Source organism: Podarcis filfolensis (genome assembly GCF_964270895.1).
Source record: "Podarcis filfolensis genome assembly, chromosome: 8".
Classification (NCBI taxonomy): domain Eukaryota; kingdom Metazoa; phylum Chordata; class Lepidosauria; order Squamata; family Lacertidae; genus Podarcis; species Podarcis filfolensis.
In genome coordinates, this window is record NC_139611.1 from 78,439,093 (window position 1) to 78,452,306 (window position 13,214).

The window sequence follows — 13,214 nt, forward strand, 5'->3', positions numbered from 1 at the left end:
GGAGTGTGTGTGTGGCTCTTGGGGGCTTTTCCCCAAGGAGGGAGATGGGCTTCCTTTCTCCCTCCTTGGGGAAAAGCCCCCAAGAGCCACACACACACTCCACGCAGTTTGTGAAAGGAAGCACTGAGCAGAGCCTGGGATGCATACAGGCTCTGCTCAGCGCTCCCTTTAAATAATATTTTTTTTCCTTGAATTCCCCCTCTAGAAACTAGGTACACCTTATGATCAGGTGCGCCTTATGGAGCAAAAAATATGGTAGTTAAACTCTGGAATTTGCACTCAGGAAGTAAAGATGGGCAGCAACTGGGATGTGTTTGGTTGAGGATTAGAAGAAAATAGTGGTGGAGAAGTCTATCAATTGCTACTAACCAAGCTGGCCATGTTCTTCCTCAAGTGTTGGAGACAGTATTCCTGTGAATGTCAGTTGGTGGGAATCACAAGCGGGGGGACGGGATGGGGACACCTGGTGTTGCTGTCCAGTCCTGCTTTGAGGCTTTGCACAGGCATCTTGCTGGCCATTGCGACAACAGGGTTCTGGCACAGCTGGACTGGTTCAGCAGGCTGATGCAAGCTGTGCCAGTTGAAGCTTGTGGGGAATCTAACATTAGCCCAAATCTTGATTGCCTCAAAGTGGTGCTCACCCAATGTACCTGCTGAAGACGAGGGGATTCACAATGTACCTGCTGAAGAAACATGGTTTCACAATTTCTTTCTAAAATCACCAAGCTGTTCATTTGGCTGAGTCAGAGAAGCCAAAGGAGAGAAAAAATGGGGAAACTTTGGAGCCCTTTTGTAATCTATACCAGGGGTGGGGAACCTCTGACCTGCGGGCCAAATGCAGCCATTGCCTGCCTCTCCATTGCTTATACCATTCTTTAAAAAGAACTTGAACTCTATCTGAAACTGAACTGGATTTAAAATGGAGGACTGAGAAATAATACAATGCCAATTGATGGAATGATTTATAAATATGTACTTTACCAAAAAGGCATCTGTTGGCTAAAGGTCAAGATAAAAAGAAGAGGACAAGATTATTTACTGTGAATACCGGCTAAAATAAATTTAGTAACTTTGATTTATTATATTGGATTCTCTTTACTGACTGCCAATATCGGGAGATTTTAAAAGGTGCTACAATGCAGCATTGAGAGACAGAAAATGGAAGGCTGTGCCAGACTCCTGGGAGCATCAGAGAGCCCCAACACCATGGTCTTAAAAATTTTACTTATAGTTGTGAAAAGGAACGTTTTTAGTAATTGAAATCTATATTAATATTTTATGTTGGATTTTTTTTTTTACGTGAATGGATGCAAAGATTTGAATATATAATTGTTAAAAATTGATATTTGTGGGAGAAGGAATAGGTTTGAAAAATAGGTTTCCTCTACTGCAGGCATCCCCAACCTTTGGCCCTCCAGATATTTTGGACTACAATTCCCATCAGCCCTGACCATTGGTCCTGCAAGCTTGGGATCATGGGAGTTGTAGGCCAAAATATCTGGAGAGCCGCAGGCTGGGAATGCCTGCTCTACTGAGTCTATGACCTTGATAAAGTACTGATAAAGCTAAAAAGAATACATGCTGTGGTGGGAAAGAACTCTGTGTTTTGGAATTAAACTCTATAGAGGAAGCTGGGAAAAGGAGAGAGAATTGCCCCCCCCCCCGGTCAATCTAAACTGGAAACGGCAAAAGGAAAAGGTTTAGTGCTAAAACTAACTAGTCAGGCCACAAGGCAAGATAATTTAAAATATGAATTGTTTGATTCACTTTTAGATATTAAAATAGAATTTGAGCAGATAAAAGAAGATGTTAACAATGCAGCCTCTAAAAAATTTAAAATACCAGTACAGTGGTACCTCAGGATGCGAATGGACTCCATTCCGGAGCCCCGTTTGCATCCTGAACAGAACGTAAGACACAACAGCGTATCTGCACGTGCGCGGGTCGCGTTTCGCCACTTTCGCGCATGCGCGTGATGTCATTTTGACCATCTGCGCATGCGCGAGTGGCAAAACCCGGAAGTAATGCACTCCGTTACTTTGTTACTCCTGGGTCGCCGCGGAGCACAACCTGAAAGCACTCACCCTGAAGCGTATTTATCCCTAGGTATGACTATATACTTTTAGAGGCTGCGAGGCCATTAAAAGAGGTGAATGCACAAACCACCAAGGTGGGACTGGTAGACAAACGAGGTCTGAGGAAAATTCAAGGGCAAGTAAGAATAGTCAAAGACAAAAATGAAATTGCATGTGTAATGATATGGGAGGACCTGACTGATAAAGATGGTACCTCGTGTGAAATTATTTGAGAGGCTTTGACTGCATTAGAGAAGAAACAAAAAGGAAGGGCAAAATATTTAAGAGGCTACCGTATGTGGTGGCAATGTAAAATTATCAAAAATGCCTGGGGAAAGACATATAAAGATTTGAAGAAAATGTGGGAAATGATTGTTGTTTTTTTAAAAAATGAAGTTATATTGAGGTGTACAGGACTTGATGGATTATTTGAGTGAAAGACTTTGTTCCAACATGCTAGATTGGATGCCAGGCCAAGACTGATGGAAGGAAGAAGCCCTGGCCATGCAGGACAAATTATTACAAAAAACGGGAATTGTTTGATGCATAGTTTTTAAGCTTTGTGTATAGATCTTTACATTGGTATAACTCATGGGTCAGCAAACTTTTTCATCAGGGGGCCAGTCCACTGTCCCTCAGACATTGTGGGAGGCTGGACTATATTTTGAAAAATATAAATACCCTGCAAGCCAGTCCCACAGCTGCCTCCGGACCTAGAAGTGGAACACACTCTGCACACACTCAGGAGCACGTCTCGGCGGGTAAGCCGCACACACAGAGCGCTGGGCAGGCACCAGACAGCTCACCCTCCAGCTGTTCTAGCATGGCCACCGAGCACACCACCAGTAGCAGGGCCGAGTGGGGCGCCAGGCGCAGGGCCAGCAGGCACGCCAAGCTCCAGCTGAAGCCATGATGCCCATGGCATGGCCCACGACCACAGCCGGCCTCTCCATCCGTGGCCGTGCTGGGTTTACTTCAGCATGTGGGCAGCAAGGCTTCGGATTGGCTGCAGGAACTTCCTGCAGCCAATCCGAAGCTGCGCAAGCATCGCCACCTGCCCAGAACCTGTCGCGAATTCCTCGCGGCGCTTTTTAGCGAAACGCTCAGAGTCCCAGGTTTCTTTTCAGTGCAGTCTTTTTAATGTGAGCTATATACAAGTATTTACAAAAACAGTCCATACAGAGTACCTGCTCCTTAAGGCAAACGAATACTCTCCACCACAGCATCACCACACCACAGCACAACCACCACACTCTGTTGAGCAGGCTTTCCTTTTTAAAACAGGTGATAGCCAATCACATTAATCACATTCCTGCTGAGTCACTCTGACCCAGCACTTCACAGAGTATTGCATCAGCCTGTTGAAGCCTGCAGACTTACTCAGTATCCTGCGAATCCCAACACTCCTCCTTAAGTCAAAGGCTTGAGACCTAATAATTCTCTTAAGTCTCGAAATTTAGGAGCATCCAAACATTTTGTATACAAATCCGCCACATTACATTTTGTGTTACAGTGCTGTACCTTTAACACATTTCTTTCCAAAGCATTTTTCACATTTCCGTATCTTATAGCAATATGTTTACTCTTGCTCTTAAAGTTCTGTTGGTTAGCAAGCTGTTGTGCAGCCATGTTGTCACTTAGCACAGTGATTGGCATTTCAGAAGGTATTCCAAGCTCTTTTGTTAGACAAGCAAACCACTCTATTTGTGACACACATTCGCTTATGGCTGAGTACTCTGCTTCACAAGTACTTGTGGCAACAAATGTTTGTTTCTGGGATTTCCACTGAACCAGGGCATTTCCAATATATATGGCATAGCCAGTGGTAGACTTTCCATTTTCTCTGTCCCCCCAGCTGGCATCAGCGTATGCATACACTTGCTGATCATATCTTGTATCCAGCACCAGTTTGTAATCTTTTGTGCCTTTCAGATACCTTAGGATTCTTTTAAGTGCTACCCAATCTCTCTGAGCCGGGTCTGCACTTCTTTGGCTTAACATGTGCACTGCCAATGTTATGTCGGGTCTTGTCCAACAACTTAAAAATAACAGAGAACCCAACAGAGAATGAAATGCTGTTGCATTCTCACATTTTTGTCCTTCTGGTTCATTTTTGTACTGGGTAGTTATGGGAGTGTCAACCTCATTTGCTCTCTCCATTCCATATGTCTTCAGTAACTTTTCGATTTTTCCCTTCTGACTCAGAGAGTAGACACCCTCTTCATTTCTCTGAACCTCTACTCCTACTCTTCAACAAGTATTCTGAGTGAGTAAATGTTATCTTTACCTTTTACAGCAATAATCTGTGTGATTATTAAGGGGAGAAAGGGATAAAGACTTTTTAAGCTGCTGTACTCAAAGCATGAGGAATGTAGGATAAAATCTAATAAATACATCCTAGCATCAATACATATCTCTACTTGAAGGGCAGCAGGTGATGGCATGATGTTATGGCATGACATCATGGTGTGTGTGTGTGTGTGTGTGTGTGTGTGTGTGTGTGTGGTGGGCACCTACAATCTGGAGCCCAAGTTGGCGCCCCTGGTCACAGGTGTCTTCCAATCCTGCTGCAACAGGCTCTTCCCTTTCTCCCCCCCCCAAAAAAAAAACCCAGGAGGGGCATTAAAAGGGCAGAGGAGAAATTAGTTGCACATAGTGTCAGTTTTGGGAAAAGCCCTGGAAATAAGGAGACATAGGCATCAGGGACCTTTTGTATTGGCAACTGATTTCAAGAGGTGAAACAGGATGTGTTGCCTCTGCCCTAATGTGTGCAGTATTTTTCACATTGTTTAGCTGGTGAACTGCAACAAAAAACTTGAGGAAGTGTGATGCTTTCGTGTGAGTTACACAGCACGGCTGCTGTGCCATTCCCCATTTCACCTCAAGTGGCAAAATGGGATGCACCATCCCTGACAACAAGGGAGCCCAAAGTTGACACTTTATTGATTAAAATTGGACATGGAAATCTGGCTAGGGATTTCACTCCTGAAATATATCTCCTATCTCCAAGCACTATTATTTTTTCCAACAAATGATGCATTTGAATAAATGATAGAACACACATTATTTGCCATATATATTTATTTTGGACATGATTCAATGACTTCATTTGCACATGAAAGTCAAATACAGCCTGTCTTTGAGGAGGAGCTTCTAGACTTCTGGAAAGAAAGCCTAGAAGTCCTCAGGCTGAGACCTCCCCTCTTCAACCACTAGGCCGCCAATTTCCATAAATGGCGGGTTCTTCTGGGCTGTGGAGGTTTGCCTTCCCTCAGCTACAAGCTCATTGGCATTGTCCTCCATTGCTTTGGTGCACTCTGCACGAATGACCGCAATACTTAATCTTTCCAAAAGAAATTCAAACAACCAATCAGTCTGGTTACAGAAAGAAGCTGTTGCACATCCTCGGAGAGCACCCAATACGTCAGCTCCCCCTGTTAGGAAAAAAACACACACATTTGCTTTTGGAATCCAAAACCCTCCCCCTCAAACAGAAGGGTGGGCGACTTTTTTTCAGACCAAGACCCTTTTTTGATTCTGGGTGACCTTCTGGGAGGTGCACATGCCAATGGAAACATATGTAAAATTCACCTTTACGCGGCAGGCTATTTTCTAGATACATTCAAATCCCCCTCTTTGTCCTCCCTCCAGGTAACCAAGAGTTCAGGGGCAACAACCCACCCAGGCCATAGCATACAGGTAGGGTATGAAGTGGGGCTTGTGAGGGGTGTGGCCTAGGAAGAGGAGGTGTGGCTAAGTAGGATCCAAAGGGCCAGAGAAAGAGAGTCATAGAGGGATGACCTTGGATCTTGGGCCTGTGGGTCTCCATCCTTCCTCCTCTTCCAAATGAAAGTACAAATTTTAAGATGTATTTTTATTTAACAAAATCTATATATTGCTTGATTGCAGTAAAAACTGCTAGGGGTTTACAAGAAATATTTACATTAGCAATAAAAGCAGATAAAACCTGAAATATACTCAGAGTTGAGTGTTGATTTCATGCTCTTTATATTAGCTCATGATGAACAGGGAGTGGCTATATATACATTATTTACACAATGGGTCCTGCATGATTGGCTGATTCAACTCCCCTCCTGGAGCCAGATTGGGCGTCTCCTGCAGACCAATTAGGGTGCTCCCATCTAGGATCCTACTTGCCTATTGTTCTTAGGATGTACCCTAAGCTCAGTACATAACGTGGGTCTCCTAATAAACTTCAGAACCCTTAATAAACTAAGTACCCTAGCGTCTTTTAGAGGAAGCCATGACTGCTCAAAGTGGTGTGATACTGCTTTAAATGCATAGTATAGATGGGCCCCAAATGCACTCCATCATACAAGGCTCACCGAAAGTAAAATGAACCCCAAAGTAGAAGCATTGATCCTCCTCATTTCTACAGCTGACGGTACTGATGTACTCGCACACGTCTGTGTGGGATTCGAAGCAAGCCGGGCACTTCAGCCCATTGTCCTCCCTCTTCTCATGCTCAGGAACTGTAAAACAATCACCACACCACCCCAAGATGGGGGTCAATGTATTTCTTTTGCAGATGCAAACCACAACTTGCTGTATGTAAGGGGCAGTAATTGTTCTCCTCCTTCAAAGAGGGATGTGTACCACCTTCCAGCACTTCTCCAAGCAGAGTGCTTCAGCCATGCTCCATTCATCCAGGGCTACATTAAGGCATGGGGCAAGAGATTTTGACTAGGGCCACATTCACAGCATACATTTCAAGCACAGGGATACTACTTTAAGCAATTGGGCTTAGCACTGAGCACCACTGGGGGGCATTCTGAGAGACAAAATGGTAGCCACAGACGCACACAAACGATGATAAAATTCTACAAATTGGCCCTCTTTCTTAGAGCGAGAAAGAGAAAGAGAAAGAAAGCTCTCAGCAGTTTTATCCTTTAAAAAATCTCTTCTGGAAAAAGATGTGCTTAGTTCTAGGTAAAATAATGATTTCATAAAGATAATAATGATTTAAATAAAGATAGTAGGTAATAAGAGCTATTGTGTGGGGTTTGATTGCTAATCCATTACTCTGTGAGGGGGATAGGGGTTTTCCTATAAATTCTCAGCACCCTTAATAAACTACCTCTCACATATTTATAAATGGGGCTAGCTCCACCTCCCAGCAAGAAACTTGATTACTGAGGCTGGGTGTGAACCTCCAGAAATTAACACTGAGAGGCAAGCCAGCCCCTGTTTGCCAGTAAGCTCCCTGGGAACTGTAGCACCACGCACGATCCCGCAAAGGGCACCAGCAGTGTAAAGTGTGAATGCTCATTTTTGCGCCACCTGCTTGTTCTCCCCTTTGTGTAGATACTGTTCCTCTATAGCTTAGTAATTAAGTGGCACAAGAGCCCATTGCATCTAATAGATCTTTATTAGCATTTGCTTTTACCTGAAGATATTAATTCTCTGGATGCAAACCTAAAAGAAATCAGTTCCCTCTCACACAAGAAGGACAGGGGCATGTCCCACTAAAAATATCTCTAAAAATGCAAATGCATCAAAGAAAGTGGGTTGGTGTAGGTTTGGGGGCTAGAGCACTGGGAAACCAATGAGCCAGTGAGGTGTAGTGGTTAGAGGGTTGGACTAGAATCTAGGAGACCAGGGTTCAAGTTCCACTGTAGCCATGACACTTGCTGAGTGGCCTGGGGCCAGAACCATCTCTCAGAGTAACTGGATAATTTGAGGCTAAAATGGTAAGCGGGAGCTCAAGCTTTTTGGAGGAAAGCATAGGATGTAAATACCAGAAGCTGCTGCAGGAGAGGAACTGTGGGTAACATTATGGGAGGGGTGTTTCTAGGACTAAGGTAAAACTGTGATGCTCCCTTGTATTTCTTGCTAATAGATGCTGCATGTTGTTCAGGTAATCTTCTTATTGGGATTTTGGGTTTTGTTCTATTATTTCCCGCCACCCCCATACTATGGCTCCAATGCTTCCCTGCTCGTTCCCTCTGTCAGTAGCTCCTCCCTGTCCCATCAGTCTGAATCAGGTTTGAAATCTTCTTTCCTAGTGCCACCCTCAGGTACCTCCTGGAGCAACTGGCTGCCACCACTCCTCCTTGTCTAGCCAGTCCCTGACATCAGGATACTGCCAAAAACTTGTTTGTCTTTCTTTGACTTCTCTCATTGCTTGAGTTTTGTGAAACCATCTTTCCTGATGATGATACTTACTTTCAGGAGGTCCGCTGTTGCACATATTTGTCTTGCAGCAGGACATCTTGCTGTAGATGTAAATTGAATCCATTAGGGAGCCACTGGAATAGTTTGCATCACAAAATGCTGTCTTGATGCAGGACTTGAGAACCATTGGGATCGTGTAAACTAGAAAAAAAGAATAGAAAGGAAATAACTAGACCTGGAGACAGGGCTGGCGCACTCATGAGGAAAGCTTTGATTATCACCTTATGTGGCAGGATCCACAGGGGCAGCAGATCTGACCACCAAGTAAAGAATTGCCTGATGTTGCTGCCTTTGAAGCTGTGGTGTGTAACTTGAAGGCAAGATCTGCCACTTCTTCGTCAGTTCCTCTCCCCCATTTGAGCCACCCAATGCCCCTGTCATTCGTGGCAGGGACCTCGGAGCTCCTTTCTGAGGCTCCCTCCACCTTCGCTGCTGTCCATGGAGGCACACAGCCTCTTTTCTCGAGGGGTGGTCATTCTCTCCAGGAGAAAAGATGCAGCCCACCCTCCCAAGTGAAATCCACAAGGCACAGGATTCAGTCTCACTCAATCTTCGCCTCACTCTATCTTCGCTTGCAGAGCATGGCTGCCTGCGCTGCCTGGCTGTCTTCGACCGGGAGGGTGGCCTCCGTCTTTCCAACTGTGGTGAAAAAGGCAGCCAGGTGGCAGCCAAGACGACAGCCAAGACGACCTCCACCCAGAGCGTGCACCTCACCACTGGCTTGTGTAAGATGGGGGCTCTTTCAAGCTTCTACACTGAGCAGTGGGCAGCCATGCCCCCCTCAATGGGAAAGGGTGATGGAGCCCATAGTACACCAGGTGAACAGCTGGGATACCTCTCCTACTCATGTGCAAGCAGGAGCGGGGTCATGGCTCTTGCAGCTGGGGAGGGGGAGCAGTATGAGCCAGTGGTGGGCTGGGGTTTCTGCAAAACTCCTTGGCTGAGGTGAGGGCAGCGGTGTACTCTTAACCCAAGCAGTTTAAGGAGGGAAGGAGGGATGAACAAGTTTTATAAGCCTTGTCATGCAGCTTGTTTCTCCCCTTAACGGTATGAGGGACAGACCATGATGATGATTTCACTCAGTGATATATCGTTGATGAAACTGCCACCCCTCATGAGTCCCTCTGCCTCCAGCTCCTGGCTGCAGCTTGTTTAGTTTTTCCTCAGCGTGCTGGGTGCTGGAGGCAGAAGGACTCAGAATAGGCAGGGTTTTCCCCACCGATTTACTGCTGAGTGAAGCTTTCATCATGGTCTGCCCCTCATACTGGTCCTGCGGCGACATGTCAATAAATCGCCCAGGCCTAATCTTCAGTCATCTTTTCTTCCCGGTCTGCGGGGTGGGGAACATTTCATGGTTTTCCTCAGGTATCCAATTGTGTTGAGCAGGCCCTGCTTGGAGCGGAAAGAGAGATCTCCAGTTTTATCTAATTGTTGAATGTAAGTCAGGAATGGAGAACATTTGGCCCTCCAGAGGTTTCTACCACCCTTCTCCTTACTGAATGGGATCAGTTCAGAAGGCTTCGTGGGAAGCAATTAATCAGTGAAATAAGTTTTGTTGCTGCCCATGTAACTGGAGCAATGAGAGTCGATGCTGGAGCTCATAAAGGGAGCATGTACCGCAGGCAATTAGGAAGGGGCAATATGTCAGTATCAGTTTCTCTTGGTTTCTTATTTGAAGTTCATTTCTCCACATTTTCATATCAGTTTCCAACTCCCCCCCCCAATCAACATTTAGTCTGAATGTTATTTTCACTCTTAGGCCCTATCTGCAGGGTCATACTGATTTAAGTAGTCATGGTTTCTCCCGTGGGGGGGGTGGGCAGGAAGTTTGTTGACCATCTTGGCTGTGAATCCTGGCAGACTAGCTCTCTGCCTTGCAGGTCATTTTTCATTTGGCCTGGGAGATGGGAACCGACAGACTGACTCCAACTACAAAAGCTGAGGCTGCTGGACAGACACTTGAGTTGGGATATTGTTTGGCTTGTTGTTTTTATATCAATTATGTGGCTGTTGCTTGATTTTGTTGTAGGTTCTTATATGCACATTTTACCCTAGTATGTGCATTTGTCTACTTATTACATGGCTGGACAACTGAATTGCAAAAATGGGAGAAGTGCAGATTCTGAAAGATGGCTTTGTTTTGCTCTGCCAATTGAGTAAACGCACCTTTAAATACGAACTGTCAGGGAATCAGGAGCAGGAGCAATGGGGAGAGAGGGATTGGAGAGCGAAGGGGAAGAATCCGAGGGCAGCGTAGGGGAGTATGACAGTGGCCCGAGAGATTCCATGAGCTTCTCCAGCGATTCAGAAGATTCCCAGAAGGGGGCGCCGATGGTCAGGGCAAGGGGGGTCCCAGGGGGGACGCACCAGAAACAAGGAGCCAGAGGGGAACCCCAAAACAGCAGTGGAGGATCGGGACCAGTTTCCCCACCAGAGCGTAGTGGGGGGAAGAGTCACATGTGTCAGGGCCAGCGTCTCCTCCAGAGAGGGAGTCAGGGCTGACCACGCCTCCATCGGAGAGTGGAGGAACGGAAGGGAGGTCAGTTGCAGCTAGCCCCCCCGAAGGGGGAAGCAGTGACAGCAGCAGTGAAACGGTCAGGAGGAAAGCTGCTGGCTGGGCGCGCGCGCCAAGTTCAAATGTGCAGGCGTGCGGGACAGCAGGAGACCCGGATGGGGAACCAGCTCCTAAAGCCCGCCGGAGGGAGGGAGACGGCTCAGGGGAATCAGCGTCAGAGGAGGCTAGAAAGGGCGAGACCCCGGCAGGCAGGCGGACCCAGAGGAGGAAAGAGCAGCGGAAAAGGTGGAGCAAGGCTAGAATCTTAAATTGGTGTCAAGGGGGAGGAGACTCAGACGGAGCATCAGCGGTCTAACGGTTGAGACGTAGAGCTCCGCGCTGCGGCTCTGGAAGTGAAACTGAACTTCAATAAAGACTTTTGTACTTAACAACGAAGCAGCATTGGTCCTTTGTGAGCTGGGACCTGGGGTAGCTCTGACAGCACCCTTAAATACGAACTGTCTTGAATTTCTTCCCTGCTCCTACAGGCAATGCAGTACTTAGAACAACTCTTTATGAAAAGTCATGTTCCGTGGCTTGTGGCTAAGATATGGCCTTAGAAAGTGAGTCAGGGGGTTTACGTTTTAGTGGTCAAAAAGGTTGAAAGTTCTCACTTACGCATTTTGCCAAATCCAACAACAGACATGCAGGACTGGTCACTGGACTCATCACACTCCTCAGTCTCGCCTCGGCAATCTATTCCTTCACTGTTCCAACAAGACTCACATATCAGAGATGCCACTGCAGACAGGGAGTAATGGGTTTACAAATCCTTAGCAACTATGTAGGGGGAATAGGTCTGTGTCAAGGTACAGAAATACAACACTTTCTGCTACAAACCCCATCTTACGAGAGGCAGCAAAGGCCACCAACTTGGATAGCTTTGAAAGCGGAATAGATAAATTAAGGGTTACCATCCTCAATTGATATATTCTTTCTCCAACATTGGAGGCACTATTCATCTGAATACTAGTTTCTGGAAAGAGAGCTGTTGCACTCAGGTCCTGCTTTCGGGCTTCCCATAGGACCCATGGCAAGAACAAGATGCTGGACTAGATGGGTCATTGTTCATCTATGTAATGCTTTCTATATATATTCCCTCTGTAGTTCTTAAACTCTGTGAATGGGGGTGGGCCTTGCATTGACCAGAGTATGATTGTCCATGATGGCTCCTGCAGACTGAGGGAGAGGACCAGTAGAGAAGGTGTTGGGAAACCTTTAACCCTCCTGAAGTTGTTGTACTACAACTCGCATCAGCTCCAGCAAACATAGTAAAGGCTCTGATAAGTGCATCTGGTACCCCTAAAACCTGACTCCACTCAGAGATTGGGGTGGAGTGTAACACCAGCAAACTAAAACATTGAATTTGGGTAGGATAATTCCACTCCAAAATATGAGATCGTCTCCTATCATATACATTGTCTCCTATCATAGGTTTTTACAAATGCAAGAAACTTACTCTTTGCTTTCGATATAAGCTAGTATTCTGGTTTATCAAAGAGTGAGCTACTGCCTCTCTTACTCCCCCAATGTACTTAGGAATACGACACCTCTCTGTACGCATTTGGTTAAATAAAAATTGAATATTGGGAAGAAGAAAAATCTATCATGGAGGATCCCTTGTAGTTTGGCCTTGTGCTTTATTCCTCTCCCTTTCAAAGGAACCACAACTCATTGTTACTTTCTTCTCCTGCTTTAATGGCTGACCCCCCGCTTAATTCCTTCCTGGAAACATGATGAACAGCACAGCAGCTGTGGTTCTGCTCACCTGGATTCAGAAGGGTCAAGAGGAGGCAGGAGATCAGGAGTGTCTTCATCATTCTAGAAAGCTGAAGAACCAGGATGGAGTTCTGGAATTTATAGAAGATTGCAAGAAGCACTTTGACAGTAGCCAGGAACAACGTGTTCAGGACAGTGTCACAAATTGCTAGAATTCTAATCATGCTATAAGATAATGTAAAGCACAGTGTTGAAAACCAGTTAAATCTCTTCCCCCTTCCAAGAACTCCAAGGACACGTTCCTCCTAATCTGTTCCAGCCTCAATTTCTCAACCCTGGATGTGGGGAAACGAGTCCCTTCAGGTTACAGCACTGAAACTGGATTAGGTTTCTGGAAGCCAAGACAGTTTCCCTGACAGCATGAACTTTTTTTGGAAGGGGGACAAATGTCTCTCCAGAATTTCCTTTATTGTACATTTATAAAATGCACAGTGACTCACGATCTAGATTTCCTCAGTCCCATTAAATGCACTTGTCTTTGGGGTAAAGAATTGGTCCACTTGTTCTTTAACATAAGTTGGTTACACTTAAGAGCAGGGGGTGAGTTTGCAGGCCTCTGTCCAGAGAAGCTTGCAGATTTAAGGGACGATCTTTTACTGGGGCTGTTTTTC

The 13,214-nt window shown here is 45.8% G+C and overlaps 1 protein-coding gene and 1 long non-coding RNA gene across 3 annotated transcripts in view; both read right to left on the reverse strand.

Annotated features, from left to right (window-relative positions):
• The window catches only part of LOC310769234, a 130,988-nt gene that overhangs the window by 99,108 nt on the left and 18,666 nt on the right, over positions 1–13,214 (reverse strand). The gene's annotated exons all lie outside the window — the stretch shown is intronic.
• On the reverse strand, positions 5,139–12,672 carry LOC310768025 (phospholipase A2 inhibitor gamma subunit B-like). The gene is made up of 5 exons (XM_083625729.1): positions 12,593–12,672; positions 11,443–11,565; positions 8,262–8,411; positions 6,422–6,568; positions 5,139–5,509 (listed from the first exon to the last, which is right to left on the reverse strand). Exons 1-5 carry the CDS (start codon positions 12,642–12,644, stop codon positions 5,250–5,252), a joined length of 732 nt encoding a protein of 243 aa, XP_083481855.1. The 5' UTR covers positions 12,645–12,672; the 3' UTR covers positions 5,139–5,249.

Bases quoted from the DNA above. Each gene is read 5' to 3' on its own strand.
- LOC310768025 (XM_083625729.1), bottom strand. From the start codon at position 12,644: ATGATGAAGACACTCCTGATCTCCTGCCTCCTCTTGACCCTTCTGAAT. The intron at 11,566-12,592 runs GTGAGCAGAACC...CCCTGTCTGCAG, and splicing joins CTTGACCCTTCTGAATCCAG to TGGCATCTCTGATATGTGAG. The intron at 8,412-11,442 runs GTAAGTGAGAAC...CTTTTTTTCTAG, and splicing joins TGTTGGATTTGGCAAAATGC to TTTACACGATCCCAATGGTT.